General features: G+C 46.6%; 1 protein-coding gene across 3 annotated transcripts in view; it reads left to right on the plus strand.

The window, feature by feature from the left end:
• The window catches only part of TIAM2 (TIAM Rac1 associated GEF 2), a 235,250-nt gene that overhangs the window by 190,836 nt on the left and 19,693 nt on the right, over positions 1-24,721 (plus strand). For all 3 annotated transcript variants that reach the window (XM_022559909.2, XM_022559929.3, XM_022559920.3), the window contains one exon: positions 284-387. In XM_022559909.2, the coding sequence (XP_022415617.2) occupies positions 284-387 (104 nt within the window). The remainder of the gene's footprint in view (positions 1-283; positions 388-24,721) is intronic.

Here is a 24,721-nt window from a genome sequence, read left to right on the forward strand (position 1 = left end):
TGGTCATTGGCCTCCTTTGACCAAAGCAGGCAAATGCTAAACAGGCAAAACAGATGCAAAACAGGCAGATGCAGTGCTTCTTCACTTAGCCAGAGCCCGGATCTGTTTTAGAAGACCAGCTATGCATATGGTAGCGTCAGTGTCACTATGGACAATGGTGTCCTGCCTTCTAGGGTGTTAGTTAACTTTTTTCTTTCCTCTCTTTCTCTGAGCCTCTAAGTCATTCACTACTATTCTTTGCAGATGGCCAAACTTGCCTGTGTTTTTGTCACTTTTCATGCAGATTTCAGCAATGTCCCTGACATCACAACTGGCCTGAAAAGGAGTCAGACTGATGGCACGCTGGACCAGGTTTCCCACAGGGAGAAGAAGGAGCAGACCTTCAGGGTAAGATGCTGCCCCAGATCCCAAACAAGGGCCTGGCAGGCAAGTGTTGATTCCCACCTGCACCTGAGGTGGGGAGAAAAAGATGGAGTTCTCCTATCCCTAGGTACAACAGTCAATACAAACATTTTTTTTTTTCTTTAAAGAAACTAGTTTCCTTCTTTATTTGAAGTGAAGTACTAGTAGGAATCCTTGACCCTGGCCCAACCTCCTGCCTGACCTGTGGCATGCCACCAAAGAGTACTGCAAACGTGGCCATTTGTATACTAGGATGGTTTGACAAGGAAAATCTAAGCTCAGGTGTTCTGAGGGTCACATAAAATTACTATTGTATTCATTTACTACATTTATTTTTGGCTGAAGAGAAACTATTTTTGGAATGTTGTCATTTTGTTATAAAATATATAAAACATAAACTTTGCCATTTTCACCACTTTTAAGTGTGCGCTTCGTGGCATTAACATTCACGGTATTGTGCAAACCATCACCACTATCCATTTCCAGAATGTTTTCATCCTGCCAAATAGAAACTCAGTACCCGTTAGACAATAGCCACCCATGCATCCCACCCCCTAGTCCCCTGGAAGCCTCTGTTACACTTTCTGTCTCATTTGCCTGTTCTGGTTATGTCATGTGAGGTTTTTTTTTTTTTTTAACATCTTTATTGGGGTATAATTGCTTTACAATGGTGTGTTAGTTTCTTGTCATGTGAGTTTGATCGTATAATATTTGTCCTTTTGTTTCTGCATAATGTTTTCAAGGTTCATCCATGTGGTAGCATGTATCAAAACTTTACTCCTTTTATGGCTGAATGATATTCCGTTGTGTGTGTATACATATATATATATATATATATGTATACACACACACACACACACACACACACACACTACATTTTGTTTATCCATTCATCTATTGATGGACACGTGGGTTGTTTCCACCGTTTGGCTGTTGTGAGTAACGCTGCAGTGACATTGGCATACAAATATCTGTTTAAAACCTTGTTTTCACTTCTTCTGGGTGTGCCACTCAGAGTGGAATTGCTGGGTCATGTGGTAATTCTATGTTTAGCTTTTTTGAGGAACAGCCCAACTGGCTTGCACAGCCAGCGCTGCACCGTTTTACGTTCCCACCAGCAGTGCACGAGGGTTCCAGTTTATTTATTTTTCTTTTTTCGGTACTCAGGCCTCTCACTGTTGTGGCCTCTCCCGTTGCGGAGCACACGCTCCGGATGCGCAGGCTCAGCGGCCATGGCTCACGGGCCCAGCCGCTCCGCGGCATGTGGGATCCTCCCGGACCGGGGCACGAACCCGTGTCCCCTGCATCGGCAGGCGGACCCTCAACCACTGCGCCACCAGGGAAGCCCCCTTTCCTACATTTTTAACTGTTCTTAGTTAGCTCTTCTTTCAGAAATTGTCTGTCTGACATGATCTTTGTAAGTACACAGTCCAGTTTTAACTGACTTTGATATTATAACTCTGTTTTATATTTCTTCCTTTTGTCTTAAATACAAAACAAGAGTGGAGGAAATGTAAACTATGATGGGTATTTAAAAAAATTTATAGCAGGACCACACCCCAGTTGGGTTTAAACTAATACTCGTAGGAGCCGGTCCTTAGGTGACTGGCCATTGGCCCAGCCCCAGGTGACTGGTGGTGGTGCTCAGTGTGGGATGGGTGGATGGGGTGGGATAGAGCCTGCCAGCTGCAGAGCAGGGTCAAGCGGCCACTGGCACCTGGCCTCACCTCTCTTCTCTGTTTCCCTTTCTTACCCCCTGAATTCCTCCCCCCATTCCCTAGCCACCTCCTCCAAAATCTCCCTTTCCTTTCTTCTCAGTTCCTCATACAAACCAAATACTCAGCTCCTTTCACTGGCCTGGTTATGCCCCCAGGAAGCAGTTTCTTTTACTAAACTGCAGTCATCAGCATTTTTAGTCTTTCTGCTCTGTTCTCTCTCTGGTGGGTTATTTACTTGTGGGAACCCAATATTGTAGCTCAAATTCATCATTTTTTTGGAAGCAGTGGATCCTAGAGCATCCAATAGATGTGTTTGGATTGCTTTGTCTTGACTTTTTTTAAAAAGGAGAATGCTAAGGCAACACTCAAGAAGCTAGGCTCTCTATTTAAGGTCAGTGTGGCTGTGCGACACTGGCGCAGGTGGCAGCTTTGGGGAGATCATTAACGCCATTAGGGATAATGGTTTCCTCTCTGTTACAATGTTTGAGTTCCCCATTAAAATTCTTAAGGAGGAAATTAAATTCTTTTCCAGGTTTTATGTGAAGATTCAATCAAATAAATCTGCAGAAAGTTACCATGTTGAGGCTCTTTCCATTTCTATTACTTAATGCCTGTCATAACTAAACAAAGGTTTTTAAGATGAACATTGGAGCATCAGTTAGAAATTTAGAAGAGGAGTGAAAACTGCAGTTCAGCTTGAAATTGGAGCTCTCTGAGCCCTAATTTTCATTGCTAAGATGATTAAAGGAAAAAGCAAAAGATATCAAGGAACACAGAAGAAAAAAATATTAAAGAATATTAGCATGTTGAGCATTTGCTGTCAGGTTCCTCTCAAGTCTAGAGTAGTTATCAGCTCACCTTTTTCAAATTTGAAGATATCTATCTATAATAATGGATTTCAGTATATTTTAAAAAAATCCTAGCAAATGCCTAGCAGCTACTCGGTTTACATATTCTTTGTTCCTTGGGGAAAAAAGAATCTGTGATCATCAAAAGTGATTGCTGTGATGGATAGTAGTGAAAAGGAAGTTTTGAATTGAAGAGTTAAAAAGTAAAATTTCTCTTCTCTCATTATGTTTAGCCTCCTAGAAACAGCAGGTTATATCTAAAAGCAATGCTTTCCTATTTTCCAAACGGTGATTTGGGAGTTTTAGGGTGCCTGTCCAGCGGGTGCTGGTCCTGGGTCTTTCGGGATGGCCCTGGCGCTGTCCCATGGTGCCCACAGGAGGTGGTCACTCCCCAGAGGGGAGACCTGTCTCTGGTTCCTGGGCTTCTCATGCTGGCCCGTCAACCTTCTCAGGGGTCATTAACTTCTTTACACATAAGACCCTGGTTGAACCTGGGCTGTTTGGGGTATTTTTACTAACAATATTCTACACTTGAGAATCAGGAATAATGTCCCTTGAAAATCAAATGCAGCCTGGCTTGAAGACGCACAGCTGTAAGTAGGGCTTTTGACAGCCCCGCAATTTCTGCAAATGGTTCATAATTGATTGCCGCCATTCTCCTCAAGGGTGCCTATTACTGTCACAGCTCTTTGTGTGCCCCTGTCAACCTCTCCGGTTTGGGGAATTTTTTTTTTCAATATTGTTAGCAATCAGCTCGCACTACTGCAATAGTTTGGAGTCTGAAAGGAATAAACAGTTCCTTTGGAGGTGAGGGGGTTGAAGGAGTTTCTGGTTTGTTCTGGGAACTTGAGGCGTGTAAAGCAGTCCCCACAGAAGTGCTGCTTGCTTTGTTTGCCACCCTCTGAGCTGGCTCTGAAGATGTGGCACTTCGTGGTCCTGCCGTCTCCCTGTGTGCCCTAACCTGGCACCTTCCCAGAGCAGGCGGGTTCAGGGCATGGGGTGGAAATCCAGAGCAAGGGGGTGAGCCTTCCGCAACCCCCAGGCTGCCTTGAAGGAAGAGCTTGGTGGCGCTAGGAAGCCCTTGTGAATGTGACTCGAAAGAACAGTTTGGGATTTTTTTCACTGCCTGGCCTGAGAGTGAGAGAGAACGCGTGTCTTACTCGTTTCCCAGCAGCCGACTTAGATGGAATCATCTCTCCCATCTTACTCGTTTCCCAGCAGCCGACTTAGATGGAATCACCTCTCCCAGAGGGTGCAGGTTTCTTTGAACTTTTCCTTTCTATGTACAGCATGTAAGTAAACAAGGGCTTTGATTCTCAGGGATGTGCCTTCTGATCCAAATGTAGGCATGCTTGCGTGGTTTTCTTTTCTCTGTCTTGAAAGTTGATTTCACTCTAAAATGTCTAAAGACTGTTATGCAGACAAGATAAGCCTTTCTTTCCGGAAGGGATCCGGGCAGTAATCTTCAAGCACTCTTTACAGCTCAGGATTAAGAGAATTTCTTTTGGATACTAGTTGTTCGGTGGCACTGTCAACTTTTCCTTCCTCATTCCAAGGATGCATAGGTCTCTAAATGGATCTCTGAAATAGTTTGTCCTTTTGAAATAGAAAGGTATCAGAAAGTCCTAGGGAAATTTCAAAGATTTACTCTGTAAAATATGTTTGAAAAGAGAGAAGGAGAATTTGAAGACAGTAAACAATTTTATGCTTTGTCAAATTTTCTTGGAGTGTTGTACATACTTGTATTGGGCGTATTGCTGTAAAAGAAAATCCACAAGAGTGAAACCCGTTTTCTGTAAGGTAAGCAGTGTTTTACTTCTCTTATTCCTGTTTACATATTTTTTTTCAGCTTTTTAGAAAAATTTTATGTAATCACCTAGGGTAGCTTTGGCAGTGATTATTCTCGCAGTTTGTAGGCGTGTTGATAGAACAGAGAACACTGAGGATCTGGAGACATATAGCCTTGACAGCTGTGTGTTTGCAATTTAATCATGTTTAGAATATATTTTCTCCTGCTTATTTTTTCAAGGTAGAAAAAAGGGACATGCACTGATGGTTAGGTTTTGGTACCCAGCATGAACATAACTTGCGTTTAATATTTAATGCCTGCTCACCCACTTAGCTTAACCTTTTGAGTTTTTTGCATGAATTGCTTTTAAGAGCTTGCATCTCTAAGAAGCTACAGGAAAAGAAAAAGATTCGTGGGTCGTGTGATTTATTTTTCAGCATTTTTAACTATATATCTTTCTTGCCTTTCTTTGAGTATCCTGCATTGTTTCAGGATCTCTTGGTTGTAAGATGCTTTTGTTAAAAAGTCCAGTGAAAATAGAATTTATTTGTAAATAGTAGTCTTTCTACATGGTTGCTGTTGAATAGATTAATATAATCATGATCCTTTTTCAAAAACTAAACATACCTATTTCTAAATGTATGCTATCTGACATAATTCCTATAGGAGTGAACAGAGAGGCTGCATCCTTACAGCAAACCCATTTGTCCCTGAAAAATGATCTGGGGCTTGATGTTCCCCAGTAGTGAGACAATAATCTTTCACAGTGATTCAATTCCGGGTAGCCTTTTCTTGTAGGTAGTGGTATAATAGAAAGAACTCTTGATCTCAGTAGTTGGAAACCTGAATCTGTATCCTGGGCCACCAGGCTTTACCACTGCGTGCCCTGGGGCAAGGTACCCGGTCTTTCTAAGCCTCTGTGTCCTCATCTGTAAGTAAAAATAACAATAGCTCCAAGCCTGTGTAGTGGAGAGGATCGTGGATGACTAGAAGCCCAGACATGAGAGATTGATTATTAGGTGAGCAGCAACCCCGCTTCCCGACGTGGCTCAGACATTTGCACGTTTTGAATGCTTTCCCACTCTGCTCACCTAATGCACGACTTAGCCACAAGGCTGCCTACCCAGTCTTCTTGAAGTTAGTGTCTGTGGTCAAATCCTGCTGAGCTGTCCCCTGAGATAAAAAAGAATTGGAAGCCGAGGGCCTTGGCCATGGAGTCCTCTTAGCTCTTTGTCATCTGCATGGAGACAAAAGCCTGCCCATCTTTTAGCTTATTTTTCTTAGGTAGACTGTTGTGAGTTGATGACCTTTTCTAAAGGGCTGTTCAAATGACTGAATAAAAGCAGTGTATGTTAGGTTTGCCTTTATCCTTAGCAGGATAAAGAGATGTGAATGAGAGGTGCTTAGGAGGTCTTGCAGACTCTTCGCCTTTTGGAAGAGAGGCATCACTTCAGGGCAGAGAGAGTCACCAAGGGCACAGAAGGACGCAGGCTGGGAGGGATCAAAGTAGAGCTGAGTTCCGCATTAGCTCTCCAATGCACTGTTCTACATTTCTAGCACCCTGCTTCCTTTCGGAAGGGACTTGGGGGCAAGTTGTTGAACTTGTTTGAAATGTCTGGGATTCATTTTCATTGGCGTCTGAGACGCCATTTGGTCTCTTTGTAGTTTGCTGGATTTTAAAAAAACTTTCCCGTTTTCCTAGCTTCAGGGTGTTAGCCCCCTGTTCTTGGTCCGTCCTTGATCGTTAGGGCTGATGTGCCGGGGAGATGCCAAGTCTTTGCTGGAGTGAAAGGAAGGGACATCACTGCCCTCTTTGTGGCCAAGGATTATTTATACACTCTGTCCCACAGGCTTCGACGCCACTCACAGTGTCAGATGAGGGAAGGAAAGAAAGAAGGAAAACCAAATCTCAGCGCCGGGCGTGGGCGGGCCTGTTGCGAGTGGAGGTGTGGGGTGCCTCACGCCCTGCAGCGGGAAGACGCCGAGTGGGTGGCTTCCTGGCCGCAGCCTGGGACGGGAGGACGTGCCCAGTGGAGGAGGGGACACGGTGGCGGGGGAAGAAATCTCACCGGTGCTGGCCTCTCTCTCCACTTCCTCTCACAGCCCCTACCCCCATCGACGTGGCTGTGGTCCTAAAGGGGTCTGTGTTAGGCCCGGTGTGTCCCTGGACAGGGCACACCGGCCAGTGGAAGGGAGCTGTCACTGCTGGCTGAGAGCTGTGGGCCACCTGGGGCCGGAGACCCAGAAGCTGCCCCCAGCTGGGTGATGCCTGACGAGGGCCCAAAGGCCTGAACCTCTGCCTTGGGGCCTCCTAGAGCTCCGGCGCGGGGCTGGCTCGCCCAGGGGGTGGGGCCCTGCGCTCACGTGGGATGCGCCCGTGGGCAGGCAGCAGGGGCGGGGAGCCCGGTGGCACAGGTCTCTGCTCGGGGAGGCCTGGGGCCGCCGCGCCCCCTGCTCTCCGGCTGCACCTGTGAGGTGGGGACCCCAGCACCCGAGAGCTCACTCAGCCACCTTCCCTTTGTGCCCCGGTGGCGGGGGCTCTCCTGTGAACTCGCTGGCTCCGTGTCCCTCTGGCCTCTTCCTTCACTCTGCCCTCCGTTGTCCCCAGCCCCGTTTCCCCAGCCTCCGTCCCCTGCTCTCTCGCTCTCCTCCAGGCTCTCCCTTTCCATCCTGTTTTTCTGGGCAAAAGAAAACGTTGTCATGGCGAGGCATCTGCAGAGTCACACAGTGGAGGAGAAGAGCCCCGCGCCCCGCCCCCCCCCCCCCAGCGGCAGAGTGGCAGCGGCGGGAGTCACCGCGGGCGGCTGTGCCGTCGGGGCCCGGCAGCTGGACGGACGCGCTCTGGCTCTGCTTGCTGACGTGGTGAGCGCAGCCCCCTCCTCACGCCGCGGGGCGCTGAGGCCAAGCGGGGCCCAGAGCCAAGGCCACCCAGGGTGGACCCTGACCACAGAGATGCTGCAGGGCCAGGCCAGGTCTTAACCGGATGACCGACCCGCCACACTTACTTCTGATGCGGGCCCCTCCCTCCTCTTCCTCCCCTTTGGAACAGCGGGGGCTGTGGTTTCGCCCCTGTCCTCTCTGGGATGCGACCGCAGAGGGATGTGCTGGTCCTTTGCAAGGTGCCGGCCACCCGCACCTCGGGGCTGGACAGGGGCCTTGGCCTGCTCCTTGAGACCTCGCCTGCGGTGCCGGCGCTTGGACTAGTCCAGGAGGGGGCTGGGCCGCGAGCTCCCTGTGCTCTGTGCTGGCTGAGGAGTGGGCCGCGTGCTCTTGGATACGGTCGTGGGGGAGAGGTCGTGGCCTCCATCTATCCCCCATCCTCATCCTCTTCGGCGTTCAGCCTTCTATTTCTCCATCTTTCTTTCTGGGCCTCCTGGGTTGGACATAGAGAGTTATAGAGACTTGAGTATAGCTTTGCTTTTTTGGAGGAGAAGAAAGCAGGGAGTCTGAGTTTCTCAGGCCGAACCCTAACCTCGGTAAACGCCGTTTGCAGGCTCTTGTGTATGCTCAGGGGAAGCCTCCTGGACGGCAGGTGACCTCAGAGGAAGGACACATGGGATTTTGCCCCAGGTCTCACAAGGAAGTCCCTTTGTCCTTGGATAAGTCATCACACATCTGTGTCTGTGCAGCGGGGGGCTGGGTCTGTCCATCTTGGCGGCCCATCCTGGCTCCGAGCGTCTGTGGACGCTCAGAAAGTTGCTCAGATGCCTACGTAAAAAGTCACTCACGGGCTTCCCTGGTGGCACAATGGTTGAGAGTCCGCCTGCCGATGCAGGGGACATGGGTTCGTGCCCCGGTGCGGGAAGATCCCACATGCCGCGGAGCGGCTGGGCCCGTGAGCCATGGCCGCTGAGCCTGCGCGTCCGGAGCCTGTGCTCCGCAACGGGAGAGGCCATGACAGTGAGAGGCCCGCATACGGCAAAAAAAAAAAAAAAAAAGTCACCCACGATTCCAGGGAGCTCATTGATCTTATGATGTTTATCCGTGGATTCCCCCTTAGGAATCGATGAACTCTGGGTTCAGAATTCTGACTGGGAGTGAACATCTGAATCCTCTAGCTTCTGTCTTGACTTAATATTATGGACATGACAGAATCAGTTATCAAGTACCCACAATAAGAAAAGCACTGCGTGACATTTCAACTTTGTTTTCCTCTTCAAGTCTACTTGGTTGGGTGGAGTTGGCTATCAGTGCTTGATTCTTTTAACGTGCTAGGAGATCGAGGACCGTCAGATACATCACAACCCCTCCCTACATGGCAAAACACTGCTAAGCTGAGACAAGGAGGCCATATTGTTGGTGGTGGGCAGACATCCCTAGATGGTTAACACCAACTGTAACAGTGTGTGCTGCTGTCAGAGCATTTCAGAAAGTTTTATTTTCTGTAATTAGTGAAAAAGAAGTGACTGGGGGGGGGGACATGAGTTTAAATTTTGATTCCAAAGCAAAATTGTGGAAAACTCATTTTTGTAAAATGAGCCGCCGTCTGAGGACCAGGAGGGGTGGTCTACATGCTCAGTCTGGAGGTGATCAGGCAGCCCCTGTGTTTCTCTTCTGAGAGCATCACCCCGGCCGCTTCCACATCAGCAGGTGAGCTGAGTCTTAGCTGCTGCTCACTCCGTCCCTTTCTTTGGAAGGATTTACAGCCATGGTTACAGTCTAATTCTGGCTGGCCACTGCTTGGGCACCAGGAATCTTTATCCATCTTATCTGTAGTGTCTGCCAAGAATGGGGGTAGCATCACACTGCTTGTTCATTCCTTTACTAAAATCTCCTTCACAAAGGTGCTCTCAGCTGTTAGCCGTTGTTGAGAGCTCTGAGATAGTCCTTTCAGTGTTCTGTGTACGTAGAGACAGCAGTCGAACGAACCCTCTGATTGTGCTGGGTCAGTGAAGGTGTACTTGAGCCTGAGTGCTTTTTTGTGATTTTCATTACTCATAGCAGATTCTCACCTTTTGATAATGTCCCAGCCCCACGGGGTAGCCGCTTTCACTCTTAAAAGAAAAAAAAATTCTGAGAAGTTGTTCCAAGTCATTTGGCAATTCCCCCGTGCTCTCCTCTTTGAGTAGATTTCTGGGCCACCCTCCTTGGGGCTGGGTGGCTGGCGGAGGGGATCTGGGGAGACGGGGGACTCTGCCCGGGAGCCCTTCACACAAGCAGGCGTTAGTGTTTTCACCCAGATCCCGGCTTCCAACTGCTGAGAGTAAGGAAAGGATTATTAGTTTTGTAAATCAGTCTCCTGCGGTTCTTTTTTTTTTTTGCGGTACGCGGGCCTCTCGCTGTTGTGGCCTCTCCCGTTGCGGAGCACAGGCTCCGGACGCGCAGGCTCAGCGGCCGTGGCTCACGGGCCCAGCCGCTCCGTGGCATGTGGGATCCTCCTGGACCAGGGCTACGAACCTGCGTCCCCTGCATCAGCAGGCGGACTCTCAACCACTGCGCCACCAGGGAAGCCCCTCCTGCGGTTCTTGATAATAGCATGAAGAACAGGACAACAGAAACTGTATTTGCCGCATAAGATGCTAGCGTTAGGGGAAACTGACGGAAAGATAATACAGGAACTCTCTGTCCTTTACGACTCTTCTGTAAGCCTCATATTATTTCAAAATAAAAAATGTTTTTAAATGGCCAAGAAAAATGTATTTGTCACTAACATGGGAGACTGGAGAAAATGGGAGGTGTGTTTTTACAGGCACCCCCCAATTCTTTTCTCCGCTTCATTCTTTTGCTTGTCGCCACCTCCTTCTCTCTTATTTTGTTGGTTCAGCCCCCAGTGGCCCCCTCGCCCCCGTGGCTCACCTTCCCTCACGCTCTCAGATCCTTGGCTGCCACCTAAGTTCGCTTGTGTTTTCAGGAAACGGATGTCAGATGAGAAGCTCTTCCATGTGCAACTGCTTAGGAAGTCCCCGCCTGGCACTGGCACAGGCTGGGGGTTTCGTTCTAAGTGCTTAGAAGCCACAAGTGTCACATAGCTTGAGGAGTCCTGCCGTCTTCCACCTCTCAAGCTGCTTTGAGCTGGCTTTGGAATGTTCTAGAATCCATTCCCTTCTCGGTTCATACAGTCACAAGATAAAGGATAGTCAGAAGAGAAGCCTGGCCCGGCCCCATGGCCTGGGGGTTCCAGGCATCAGGATGGGCCCTGGCATGCTCTGCTCTCCCCTCAGTAGCCTTGCGAGATCTTGTATGTCATGCTTTTATAGATGAGTTTCCAAGATGGAAAGGCTGATTATCCAACCAGTAACTTCAGGTGAGATTTAAAAACAGCCTTCTATGTCTGAGGCTTTAAAAAAAAACAGATGTTTTTGTTTGTTTTTTTATTGAAGTATAGTTGACTTACAATGCTGTGTTAGTTTCAGGTGTAAAGCAAAGTGATTCTTAGGCAAAAAAGTTGTAAATTTACATTGTGTCATGGTCACATTGTCTCCGATGTATTTCAGTTTTACTTGAGGGTATGTCTGTCTGTGCACCCCTTCCCTAGGTCATCACCTGTTCTCCTAACCCCAGGGAAGCATGGCTTTGGTTACTTTGTATTTATTGGTTTGTTATTTTCTAGAAGCTTGATCAGAATTGCCAAACCATTTATTGAACATGGTTGTTGTCCTAGTTTAAATGTTATTACTTCCTTTCTGTTATTTAGTTAATGTTAAATTTTAGAGATGGATTGGTGGTAAAGTCTCAGATAAATGTGTATGATGTGGGCACTTTTCGTATGAGGTGATTATTTTGAGGACCCCCCCCCCCCCCCGGTCAGTAAGAAGCAGTACAGAGTAATGTAACAGACTGGACTATCACATTGCTGAAATCCAGCAAAAAAATTTAACTAAAACCACAAGTCAGGGGCCACGCAGGTTGTACCTGTGCTCACTCAGGGCAGATAGGCAGTGCTTGGCAATACCCACACCCAATTAAGGCTGTCAGGATTTTAACAAATAATTTGATTTTTTTCATATTGTTATGATTTTTTTTCTCCCCAAAGCTGCAGTTTTTTTTGAAACCAAATTCCAAATGTTACTTTCAGCTGAATATTAGAACTGAAAATCCAGGCCTTTTTATGCACGAAGTGGGTGTGGTGTGTTTCAGACAAATCATAGCACCTGGACCCTTTGTCCCTAACCCCGTGGCAGTCTTCATAAGTGACTGTGGGGCGTCCTGGTCCATGAAACCTCGTGGAGCAGAACTCACTGGAAGTCAGTGTAACTGTTAAGCTGTCCCAAAGGTACCGGCCTCGAGAGGGCATGGGGAGGAGGGTGGGCTGCCGTCTTCCTGAAGCTGCAGCGGGGGCCCCATGTGCCGATCTGTCTAGGTGGCCACCTCGGTTTGCTGGGTATCCGTGACAACTCTGCTTCTCAGTGGCAGCTAGAGATTGTAAATGGTAAAGTCGAAATGCTCAGGGAAGTTCTTTAAGAATTTGTAATTTGCACCAAATTCAGGCGGGGAAAATGGCTCCCTGCATTACCCCAAGTCAGAGCATGTGCCCGTCTACCTGTCCCAGTGAGGGCAGCCATGGCTTGGTTTCTTCTGGAGAGTGGTTACGGGGTAGAGGCAAGCGTGCTGCCTGTTTTGTGCCTCCTTCCTTAGGGGTTGAGCATTGCTGTCACCTTCGGTTGACTCTGATCATCCCCACGGCCAAGGCTATTCCAAACCGCACATTTGCAGTTCACATTAGGAGGGTGAGATATGTAAGAAAAATAAGAGGATCCACTAGAAGGGTTTCATCCCCTGCTGTACTAATTTGAAGAGTAGAGGTTTACTGCTTAACTTGCTGGACCAGGCAGGAGGTGGCCTGGGTGCCGGGAGCCTCGCTCACTCTCACTGGTTAGTGGACTTTAGGAAAATCACCTCACCTTCTGAGGCCCTTATATTCTTCTCACTAAAAAAGAATGGGATTATATTGCCATGACAGTTCCATGGAAGTGAAAGGACTTTGCAAGCTGCCCTTAGCATGTGATGCTCAGCCCTTAGCGTGCACCGTGAATTTTATATACAGCATCTCATGAAAACCCCATTTTCTCCCCAGCAGCCCTATTGAGTAGATATCACGAGCCCCTTTTAGTGTGAGAGAACTGAGATGGGAGAAGCTAACTGATGGTCCGGTCAGTGGTGGGGCAGCGTTCACAGCCAGCTCTGCTGGATGCTAAAGTCCATTCTTTCCACTCCACCCATCTGACCAGTAAGGAGAATGTGGTGCTGATTATAGAGGAAAGGGAGAAACCAGATACACAACGGTGCATTTAAATACCAGAGACATGTACCTGACTTAAAGGCAGAGCAACTCTGTTTGTTCAGTTGCGGGTATGATGTTAGAAATCCGGACACAACTTTTTGATTCTTTAGCTTAATTTACAGACGTGGTTAAGCAATGTACATGTGTTATTTTGTTGTTGTTTTGTTTCTGTTTGTTTTGTTTTGGCCTTTAAAGAATCTATTTCATAGAGCTATAATGAAATTTGTGGAGTTGTTATTGTCAGCAAATTTGAACTCTGTTGCAGAAAAGTTCTCAAGTCCCAGACTACCAAGTACTAATATCTCATAGTTGCATCTGACTAGTGATTAGTTTGACAATTTGGAGTGTAGTTTTGTACTAGGTGCAGGCCATATGTGAATGTTTTCACCTCCAACTTGTTTTTCAATAGATAAAATTCATGTTTTAAAATCTGTCACTATATAATAACCTTAACATTAAAATAATACAGTATAACTAGTAGATACTGGTCTTTTAAAAAAAAACATTTAAAACTGTATCTTGGGGGTACACAGAAGTACAGCGATACTGGAGGAGACCACTTATATCTGAACAGAATTGCTCTTCTCTCCCGGAGCTGGTTGGGTGTCTTCTTCCTGGATCTTCAGTGCATTGGCAGCTGAGAGTCCCACCCTGGGTATATCTGCATAGAGCAGAGGGTCTAGTAATATTGAATTCTAATTTTTGTCAGTAATGCCTAGAGAACATTTCTTCATAAATTTATAACTTTCCTGATCTGAACATACCTTTTAATGTTGGGTTTTCCATGGGAGCTCACTCCTTGTAGGATTTATGTAGGCACCCCCCCCCCAAAATCCCATCCCCAAAGGGTTAAAGAAAACACTTGATGTGTATTTGTTTTAACATCTTTATTGGAGTATAATTGCTTTACAATGGTGTGTTAGTTTCTGCTTTATAACAAAGTGAGTCAGTTATACATATGTTCCCATATCTCTTCCCTCTTGCGTCTCCCTCCCTCCCTCCCTCCCTATCCCACCCCTCTAGGTGGTCACAAAGCACCGAGCTGATCTCCCTGTGCTATGCGGCTGCTTCCCACTAGCTATCTACCTTACGTTTGGTAGTGTATATATGTCCATGCCACTCTCTCACTTTGTCACAGCTTATCCTTGCCCCTCCCCATATCCTCAAGTCCAGTCTCCAGTGGGTCTGTGTCTTTATTCCCATCTTACCCCTAGGTTCTTCATGACCTTTTTTTTTTTTCTTAGATTCCATATATATATGCGTTAGCATACGGTATTTGTTTTTCTCTTTCTGACTTACTTCGCTCTGTATGACAGACTCTAGGTCCATCTACCTCACTACAAATAACTCAATTTCGTTTCGTTTTATGGCTGAGTAATATTCCATTGTATATATGTGCCACATCTTCTTTATCCATTCATCCGATGATGGACACTTAGGTTGCTTCCATCTCCTGGCTATTGTAAGTAGAGCTGCAATGAACATTTTGGTACATGACTCTTTTTGAATTATGGTTTTCTCAGGGTATATGCCCAGCAGTGGGATTGCTGGGTCATACGGTAGTTCTATTTGTAGTTTTTTAAGGAACCTCCATACTGTTCTCCATAGTGGCTGCATCAATTTACATTCCCACCAGCAGTGCAGGAGGGTTCCCTTTTCTCGACACCCTCTCCAGCATTTATTGTTTCTAGATTTTTTGATGATGGCCATTCTGACCGGTGTGAGATGATATCTCATTGTAGTTTTGATTTGCATTTCTCTAATGATTAATGATGTTGAGCATTCTTTCATGTGTTTGTTGGCAGTCTGTATATCTTCTTTGGAGAAATGTCTATTTAGGTTTTCTGCCCATTTTTGGATTGGGTTGTTTGTTTTTATGTTATTGAGCTGCATGAGCTGCTTGTAAATTTTGGAGATTAATCCTTTGTCATTTGCTTCATTTGCAAATATTTTCTCCCATTCTGAGGGTTGTCTTTTGGTCTCGTTTATGGTTCCCTTTGCTGTGCAAAAGCTTTTCAGTTTCATTAGGTCCCAGTTGTTTATTTTTGTTTTTCTTTCCATTTCTCTAGGAGGTGGGTCAGAAAGGATATTGCTGTGATTCATGTCATAGAGTGTTCTGCCTATGTTTTCCTCTAAGAGTTTGATAGTTTCTGGCCTTACATTTAGATCTTTAATCCATTTTGAGCTTATTTTTGTGTTTGGTGTTAGGGAGTGTTCTAATCTCATACTTTTACATGTACCTGTCCAGTTTTCCCAGCACCACTTACTGAAGAGGCTGTCTTTTCTCCACTGTATATTCTTGCCTCCTTTGTCAAAGATAAGGTGACCATACGTGCATAGGTTTATCTCTGGGCTTTCTGTCCTGTTCCATTGATCTATATTTCTATTTTTGTGCCAGTACCCTACTGACACTGTGCCAGTGTCCTGATTACTGTAGCTTTGCAGTATAGTTTGAAGTTGGGGAGCCTGATTCCTCCAGCTCCATTTTTCTTTCTCAAGATTGCTTTGGCTACTCGGGGTCTTTTGTGTTTCCACACAAATTGTGAAATTTTTTGTTCTAGTTCTGTGAAAAATGCCAGTGGTAGTTTGATAGGGATTGCATTGAATCTGTAGATTGCTTTGGGTAGTAGAGTCATTTTCACAATGTTGATTCTTCCAATCCAAGAACATGGTATATCTCTCCATCTATTTGTATCATCTTTAATTTCTTTCATCAGTGTCTTATAATTTTCTGCATACAGGTCTTTTGCCTCCTTAGGTAGGTTTATTCCTAGATATTTTATTCTTTTTGTTGCAATGGTAAATGGGAGTGTTTTCTTAATTTCATTTTCAGATTTTTCATCATTAGTGTATAGGAATGCCAGAGATTTCTGTGCATTAATTTTGTATCCTGCTACTTTACCAGATTCATTGATTAGCTCTAGTAGTTTTCTGGTAGCATCTTTGGGATTCTCTATGTATAGTATCATGTCATCTGCAAACAGTGACAGCTTTACTTCTTCTTTTCAGATTTGGATTCCTTTTATTCCTGCTCTCTTTCTTTGGTATTGGGAGAAACATTGCAGGAAAGAAAGGGCACCTTTTAACAAGAGTAAATGTGTCCTAGTAGTGTCTATCTTGTGGATTCCTACAAAAATATTTCCTAAGATAAAATTATTATATGGCAACAATAATGATATTTAATAAGAAGACTTGGGACACTGGTGGGGTTACGTGCGTTAAGAGCAACGAAGGGCAGATAAGATGACGGTATTAGTCTGTGATGCCGTGAAGCCCCCCACCATCCCCACTTCCCTACGGGTCAGGGGAGTCTGTGAGGGTGTGGAGGCCCCCGGCTTATGTTCCACAAGAAGGTAGACCAGGCCAACTGTTTAGAGCCAGCTGAGATGTAACGCTACGACAGTCTGGAAGCTGATCTAAGGTGCCCAAGGAGTATCATCAGAGAACTGGGGTAGGGGCAACTGAATTGTAGTTTTCTGAGAGTCTTAGAACTGCTCCCAGGGCTGAGGGCTTGGTCTGCAGCTGGGAAGCAGGTGTTGCCCTGCTTTTTGGTTTCCTAGGTAAGGCAACCAGGAACCCTTGTAGATTACAACGAGAAAGAAAATATAGTTCTCAAGGTACCAGGGCAAAGAGAGAAGACTCAGCTGGGGGACAGTCCGGGCTTAGGTAGGTGGGCAGAGCTGTCCTAGGCAGAGTCATACACAGCCTGAGCTGTTGAACCTCAGCGTGCGGGGCCCCCTTCCAGGATTCAACTGTGTCGTCCTCAGTCTTCTGTTTATAGTAGAGACTCTACCTGCCCAGGAAATTGGAGGCTAACAAAGATTTTTCAAAGCTCTAGTCTCTCCAGAATTTGATTACAATTGGTGTTGTTATTGACACATTTTCTCTTCAAATACAGTGACGAAGATAGAAAAAATTCTCAGCTCAGTAAATTCTCAGAATATGTAGCACTTAAGACTTTTGCTGCAAAAACTGCTCAGTAATATATTATCAGTCGCCAAGAATAAAGTTAGAGGCACAGCTCTTGAATAGAAATGTCGTGTTTGGAAAAATCGGCAGTAAACCAAACCAACTAGCATAATAGGGTTCAATGAAAACATAAACCACTGAAGGGAGAGTTACTGTAAATACACAAGCTGAAACTAATTTATGTGATTATCAGAACAAAAGTAGGCTGTGAGAGAAAACCAAAGGATGAGAATTAAGAGGGCGCTAAGACCGGAGATAAATACCTATGGGTAGGAAAGTGAGTGAGGATAAGACAGAGAAGTCGTAGATATAGGCAAGCGTATGTTTTCCAAACCATGAGTTGAAAGATATTGGTTTAGAGACTTCTTGACCTAGATAAACATATTTAGAATGAATGTTAAATGGTATAATCACAATAGACCTTAATGCGCCATGTCACAGGAAAAGCAAACTGACTTCTCCCACGCATCAAAAAGCAACACAAAAGAAAGCAAAAACTGTTAAAGAGAATTTGAGTCATTTCTCTGAGCCCTGGATCTGAGCCAGGTGAGCACGCAGCTGTTGTTTTGTTTGGCTTTTGACACGGTTGAAAGCATATGACATAAAATGGTTTATATCTTATGGGAATTAAGATGTCATCCGGAGTCTGTAGACAATTGACATGTAGAAGTCATTTTTCTTTTTTTTTTGCGGTACGCGGGCCTCGCGGCACGCGGGATCCTCCCGGACCAGGGCACGAACCCGTGTCCCCTGCATCGGCAGGCGGACTCCCAACCACTGCGCCACCAGGGAAGCCCCAGAAGTCATTTTTTAAATATACATTTTACTCACTGAAAACTTTAGAATCAAGTTTTATAGATTATTTCAAGTTTTAATTCAGACTGAATTTCAAAAGAGACATCTTTTTTGGTTGGGCTCAGCTCTTTATCAGGGACTGGCAGACGTCTCCTGTGAAGGGCCAGGTAGTAAATATTATAGGCTCTGGCAACCACTTACCTCTGCATGTCAGTGCGGAAGCAGCCATAGACCATAGGCAGATGCATGAGCGTGGCTGAGTTCTAATAAAACTTTATCCACAAGGACAACAGGCAGGCTGGGTTTGGCCTGAAAGCTATAGTTTGCTAACTCCTGCTCTGATGGTCCGCCCTTAGCTCACCTGCTTGTTTCAGAGTGGGGTCATAAGAGTCTCTTTTATACCATTTTTGCGCTCAGAAGTCAAGGAAAAGTTCTGGCCCACACGCATCTTCCCTGATGCGCGGGTTTGACTGCACATCAGAAGTAAGCCGTATCTTTCTTTCTGGGTGAAAAATGGGAAAGAGGGAACACAGTACCTGGCATAGGATCTGTTAGATAGGGTGAGCCGATTCTTGTGAATTACATACGAGTGATTTTGAAACACCCGACATTTTATGTGAAAGAAGCGCCTGCTCGTGTAGAAATGCTGCCCTAGCCCTTGAAACATCCTTGGCTGAGAGAGCGTATCTTATTCATCCCTGAATTCAGACCAAACTCCAGTTAAATAAGGAAACTGAGCAGAAGGCAGGCAGCAGGCCTGTTTCACGCGGGCTCTGGATCGATGGCTCCCTCCCCGAGGGGGTGACTCTGGCCTGGGAGCCACGGAGCCACACACGTGGTGCTTCCCCACCTCCGGGCACACAGCTCGGACCTGCCTTCCCGGGGGTGTGTCTCCTGAGGACGGGCGCTTCCTGCTTGGTACACACAGATGCCCTCTGCCTTCTCAAACGCTGCATCTTCTCTGGACGGCCGCTCTCCAAAGGTGAAGTTCGTCTCCTTCTCTGCCCACCTGGTGAGGCTGCAGCCCGTCCCACCGGCCCCCCATAGCCTCCTCTCGTTTCGGCTTTCCCCAGAGCCCTATGCCTCTGTCCAGATACTGTGGGCTCCACTTTTTGTCATCCGTCCGTGTCCTTGTTGCCTCTCTCTGCCCTTCCTCTCACTCCACCTGATAGCCTTACATGAAGGTCAGAGTTTTCCTCTTTTGTATTCAAGCTTCATCTCCAGCACCTAGAACAGAGCCTGGCATGGAGGAGGTGCTCAACGAAAAGTTAGTAAATAAATGGAATTTGATTTCTCTGGCCCTTCCTTCAGGGAACTCAGAGGAAATTTCTCCTTCTACGCTTGTAAAAACAACAGAACTTGGGAAATTAAACTCCCTGTGCATATTATAACGTTTATGGAGCCCCTGGCCTCTGCTGACCCCTTGCACTGTGCTGAGTAGTTTTACATGTCTCACCTCATTAAATCCTCGCAACGGCCCTGCGAAACACGGCCCCTGCTTTATAGGTGAGCAAACTGCGTCAGGGAGGAGTGCGTCAGGACTGGTGATCGCCGTGGCCAGGGTGGCCACTCTAGAACCTGTGTGTTCAAGTCTCCTGTCTTGGAAAAAGTAACTGTCTCAGAAAGCTCCGCCCAGAGCATGCGCTGAGGCCCTTAGTTAAGGTGAGCTTCACACTCATGGGGGGTAATGACAGGACAGAGCTCACGTGACAGGTGCACACCCCACCCTCTCTAATGCTATCCCAGCTACTCACCCTGCCACCTGCTATAAGGTGTGTACCTAAGGGTGGCCCGCGACCCCGGCACACACTCCAAGTGGGTTTCCTCTGCCGCTCCCCTCCCCCGAGAGCAAGGCCTCCACCTCTGTCTCCTGCCCCATCTCCCCATGTGACCTGACTTGGCCATGGGCCACGGCTGGGCTGGCCTTCAGTTCTTGGCCCCCTCCCCAGCCCCAAACTTTGCTTAGGGTGGGTAACTTTGTTTCCCTTGAGTCCATCCTAGCTTCCACCTTGCTTTCCCTGACTGTGCTCCGACCACAGAAAGTCACCCTGTTCTGTTCCCAGGCCCCCGCGCTGCTTTGGGCACCGATCGACCTTGACTGACTCACTGCCAGTTTGTCTTCCCAGCTGAACTCTGGGAGCTGGGAGCCCAAGGACTGTCAGTCTCGTCCATCACTGTGTCCTAGAAATAGGCTGCCTCTGCCTCAAATCGTTTTTGTAAAGCATCAGGAAAGGATTCCGTTAAGAAATTTCTTTTAAAAATTAAACCACTATAAAAAATGAGAAGATATAGATAAGCCAAAGATTAAAATGAAAATAACTTGAAATGCAGTGTTAACCACCGCATTTATGATATATATTATCCCGTTAGAAAAATCCATGCACATATGTTTACATGCCTTAGATATACATAAAAGTTACTTTCCAAAATTCAGACCTGCCTTCTTCCCTTTCCAATAAATCGTGTCCTTTTTTGGTCAACAGATGCCGATTTCTCCCATCGTTGGGAATTGCTGCATAGATTTCAGTGCATTTTTGTGCCATAATTTAGGTTAATCTTTGCCTTTCAACATAAAATAAGGACTCTCATCTGTACGTTTACATTTAATTTTACATCTTTTAATTTCCATTCTGCCTTTGGAAGTAGAACTGTCTGGTCTAGAAAACAAAGATTATGAGCATTTTCTCATTCTTCTTGTACCATTTTGTTAAGTATAAGAAAATCTCAGGCCATTTCTCTAGAGTTTTTAATCCAAGGATTGTATCACTGTAGAGTGAATGACTATCCCCAGATATAAAAATCATCCTCTTGGGTCTGTTTGTAGCCTCCCCTTCACCCTGCCAAGGTGGTGAATACGACCCTCTTCCCCGCCTCTTCCCTCCCCCTCTGCTGAGATCCCCTAGGGTAGACCAGACCCTCTCACCCAGCCTGTGGGCCCGGCCAGCCGCCTCTGAGCACGGAGCAGAGTGTAGGCCAGGAATCCTGACCTGGCAGAGGTGGGGCAGCACGGGGTGTCTGTACAGGCTGGACCTGTACGTGGGCGATCCAGCTTACCTGGAATCCAGCCCATCCTCTGTCTCTCTGCCCATTAGCCTTTCCGGGGAAGCCATTAACCCTTGGTGATCCTTCTGGATTCCCTCTGCTGGGAACATTTGGGGATAATGTCAGATCTTTCTGTAAGTTAGAGACTTTAATGGATTACAGAGTCAATGGAGAAAAAGTCCTTTGTACAATTTTTGGGTTTTTTTTTTTTTTCCCCCACCAAAGGGAGCGTTCCTGACTTAACTTGCTAGGATGTGACAGCTGACTCCGTAGCTGTAGTCTGCGGTGATTTACTGACGTGACTTCTCATGCCCTGGACAGTGAACTGGGGGGTCTGTATGAGCACAGCTGAGCACACACCATGCAACCACACCTTTCCAGGCCTAGACTGTCCCTGAGGACAACTGATTGTTTGCCCAGAGCCTACAGCTTTTTTTTTTTTTTTCCCAGCATTCTTTCTAGGGATGGTAGAAATAGTAGAATCTGGTTCTTCTGATTGGTATCCTGGTAGGATGAGCCTCTGCAGACGTGACCCAGCCCGGGCTTCCATCCCCGTCAGTGGCCCAGCGGGAAGAGCTGGTCTGTGTGACGGAGGGAGAGGAGGACATGGGTGGCAGCTGGGGGTCACATACTGTGTAGGACCAGTTAACGAAGCAGTATGGGGTACCCTCCCTTCTAGGTCCGTGTCTTGGCTGAGTCCATTACTGACCTCCCCTCTAAGTTAACCTCCTTTTCCTCTAAACCAGGGATTCAAAAGTCAAGCACACTGCAAATGCTGTCATTTACCTTTCAGCATTTCCCTGCAAACTATTACCCCGAAATTATGCAGCACTTTTAAACCGTTTTTCTTCAGCTGAAAGTGTTTTTGGAGTCCAAGTCAGACAACAGATGCCTTTGACAAAAGAGTCTGCAGTACCCGAGGCCCCTAAGTGAGGACAGGATTGCAAACTGAACCCGGAAAGGTGGGGCAGAGCTGAGCTGCCGACGAGGCGCAGGGCTCCTGGTGGGCACTGATATTTCACGGAGTAGCTACGAAACCTCAGTCGTCGTCCGGGAATAGTTCTGGATAATGTGATGTACTTATCCCAGCTTCAGTTTCAAAACCCACAGGGAAATTGAAAAGCCTCAGGTAGCAATGTCTTCAAAGAAGAGCAAAGCAAACATCAGAGTAGTTATGCTCAGGGGAGCAGATCTTAACTAATCCAGGCCAGGAGGAGCTGTCTGATGCTTCGGATGAAAAGTATTGAGCCAAATCGAGGTTAAAAGGGTCACCTGTGGGATTCCAAGCTTGTTTGAGAAAAAGGCTCAGCCCCCCACCTTCCTCCAAAGAGAATCCGGGGCAGGGCACTTGGTCATCCTGAGCAGTTTCATTGCCACCCCCAAGAAATGGGGCTCCTGAAAAAGAGACACATTGCAGCCCTAATACAGGGAAGCAGGTGTCCGTATTCACATGTTTAAGACACAGAAACAAAGATAACTCTGTTTTAGATGTCTTTCCCTGCCAACTTTATCAAGGTATAGTTGACAATTAAAAATTATATATATTTAAGGTGTACAACTTGATTTGATATACGTATACGTTGTGATGTTTATCACGGTCAGGTTAATTAACACACCCATCACCTCACATAGTTACGTTTTTGTTTGTTTGTTTTTGGTGAGGACACGGAAGAGTGACTTTGAATTCAGAGGTCTTGAGTGAGATGTCCTCATCTATAAATGAGATCAAATCACTTTCAAGCAGGGATCAGCCTTAGTGAAAACTTAAAAGCCTGAAGAAAAATTTTGTGGGTCAATATCACTACTTTTTCATATAGCATAGTTTTAGGGAAATGTGTTTTCGTTAAATTTTTCTTTCCGTTTTTTCCTTTTTTTTTTTTTTTTTTTTTTTTTTTTTTTTGTGGTACGCGGGTCTCTCACTGTTGTGGCCTCTCCGGTTGCGGAGCACAGGCTCCGGACGCGCAGGCTCAGCAGCCATGGCTCACGGGCCCAGCTGCTCCGTGGCATGTGGGATCCTCCTGGACCGGGGCACGAACCTGCGTCCCCTGCATCGGCAGGCGGACTCTCAACCACTGCGCCACCAGGGAAGCCCTGTTTTCATTAAATTTTAAAAATGAATTCATGAGGAAAAGATCTGTTTGATGCTTTCTTATAAAAGGCAAGGCCCCCAGTGAACCCAAGCTTCTCAGCATTGATCACTACAAACTGGGAGATACCAGCCTGAGTTTCAGGTTCCAGTGTGGTTTTTGTTCTGCACAAGCACACACTGTCTGGCTGCTGAATCCGCCTGCATGCCCAGCCCTGATTTGTGGACATCTGTCTCTTGCTTTACAAGCAACATCCCTGGGGATGGAGGGGAGCGGGGATTAGCCTAACAGAAGTCACAGTTGTGTGCAGATGTGGGGAGCTGCCTTTGCTTCCCTGAGCAGAGATGGCCTCCAGAGGCCGGTGGCTGCATCCCGGGCACGCCTGGGGTGTGTCTGGATTCTCCTGGGGCCGGGAGAGCCCTGTCGGCACCGTGCGCAGAGGCAGCCGGAGAAGCAAGCCTGTTTTGCCCTGCTCTGCCAGATACCCAGGGAGTGGTTGGCACCGTGCAGACAGCTCGAGAGTAGGAGGATCCTGTGCCATCAGGTACTGCCTTCGCACTCGGCACCTGTAGCCCCGGCCGGTTGCATCGTCGGGACCCAATGCCTGATAGTTCTAGGAGAACACCGCCCCCTGGGTTTGTCTCGTATACAGCAAGTGCTCAACAAATCCAAGTTCCCCTTTCTCCGTGGTCCAAATGGCAATTTGAGGGGTTACCTGATGGACTAGGTAATGCTTCCTCTGTCTCATCATTAAGGAAATTGAAGGTGCAGCAATGAGTCTTGCCCAGCATGCGTGGAGGACTGTGGGCAGGGCCAGGGCTGGAACTCGGTTCCTCTCAGTCTTGTCTGTGCTTTTCACCTCCATTACCACGTGTATGTGTGAAAATAGCCCAACCGAAATAGTCACTGTTTCTAGAAACTGCTTATCAGATACACCCAGAATTCTACCTTTAGCAGTTCAATTTTATAACCATTGCTAAGAACGGAGGAAATGAAATGTAACCAACCAAGTGACTCTTTCAGATACAATCTAAAGACATAGGTATAATTACTCTTCTCCTTTTAGTGGCTCTGCCCTGTTGGATCCCAGGTAATCCTCACAACCTTCCCTAGACAGCAGCTACGGTGACTTTGTAGCACTTGAGCACTTCATTATGAGCCCTACCTTCAAAAGTACATTTGCCGTGAAACTCTCAGCTAACATTTACTTTTCCAACTTAATCTTACCAGAAGCGTTCTCAACATGAATTCTGATTTTCTAAAATGGCAAGATACTTTATTTTTAAAATCTCGTTATTTTAACACTGCATTGTTAGGTGTGATTTTTGACATCCCAGCAAGGCAAAGCTGCATCTCACCAGCTGCCATTTCACTTATGGTGCATTTTGTCAGATCTTATTTTATACAGTATATATGAGCTATTAATTTGGATTCTACAGCCCTGGAAACCGTTGTTTTTCAGGATTGCAAAATTGCATTGTCTGAGCTTGTGGTGCAAATACCAGTATAGAGATTTCAAATAAGTAAGTTGGAGAGTCTCAGTATTATTATCTTGGGCTGTTGGACCGTGAGTGAAGCCAAACCCAGAACACCAGGCGCACAGGTGTGATTCTGCCTATTTCCTCTTATCTCGTGAGCTCAGTCCACACACCTTTTACGTGGCCATCCTGTGGTGCAGACGCTGGGGACAACATGATCCTCCCAGAAACTGCAGGCAGAATGCTCGCTCTACTGATGGGTAGACCAGTAGTTCTCATGTGAGTCACACAGCAGCATACCTGGGGCCCCAAAGATTCTGATTCAGTTGGTCCAGCTGTGGGTGTTTTTTAATAGCCCCGCCCAGAGAGCAA

This window comes from Delphinapterus leucas, chromosome 12, assembly GCF_059928025.1.
Source record: "Delphinapterus leucas isolate spDelLeu-1000000601 "Yukka" chromosome 12, BTC_Dleu_Yukka2, whole genome shotgun sequence".
Taxonomy (NCBI): Eukaryota; Metazoa; Chordata; class Mammalia; order Artiodactyla; family Monodontidae; genus Delphinapterus; species Delphinapterus leucas.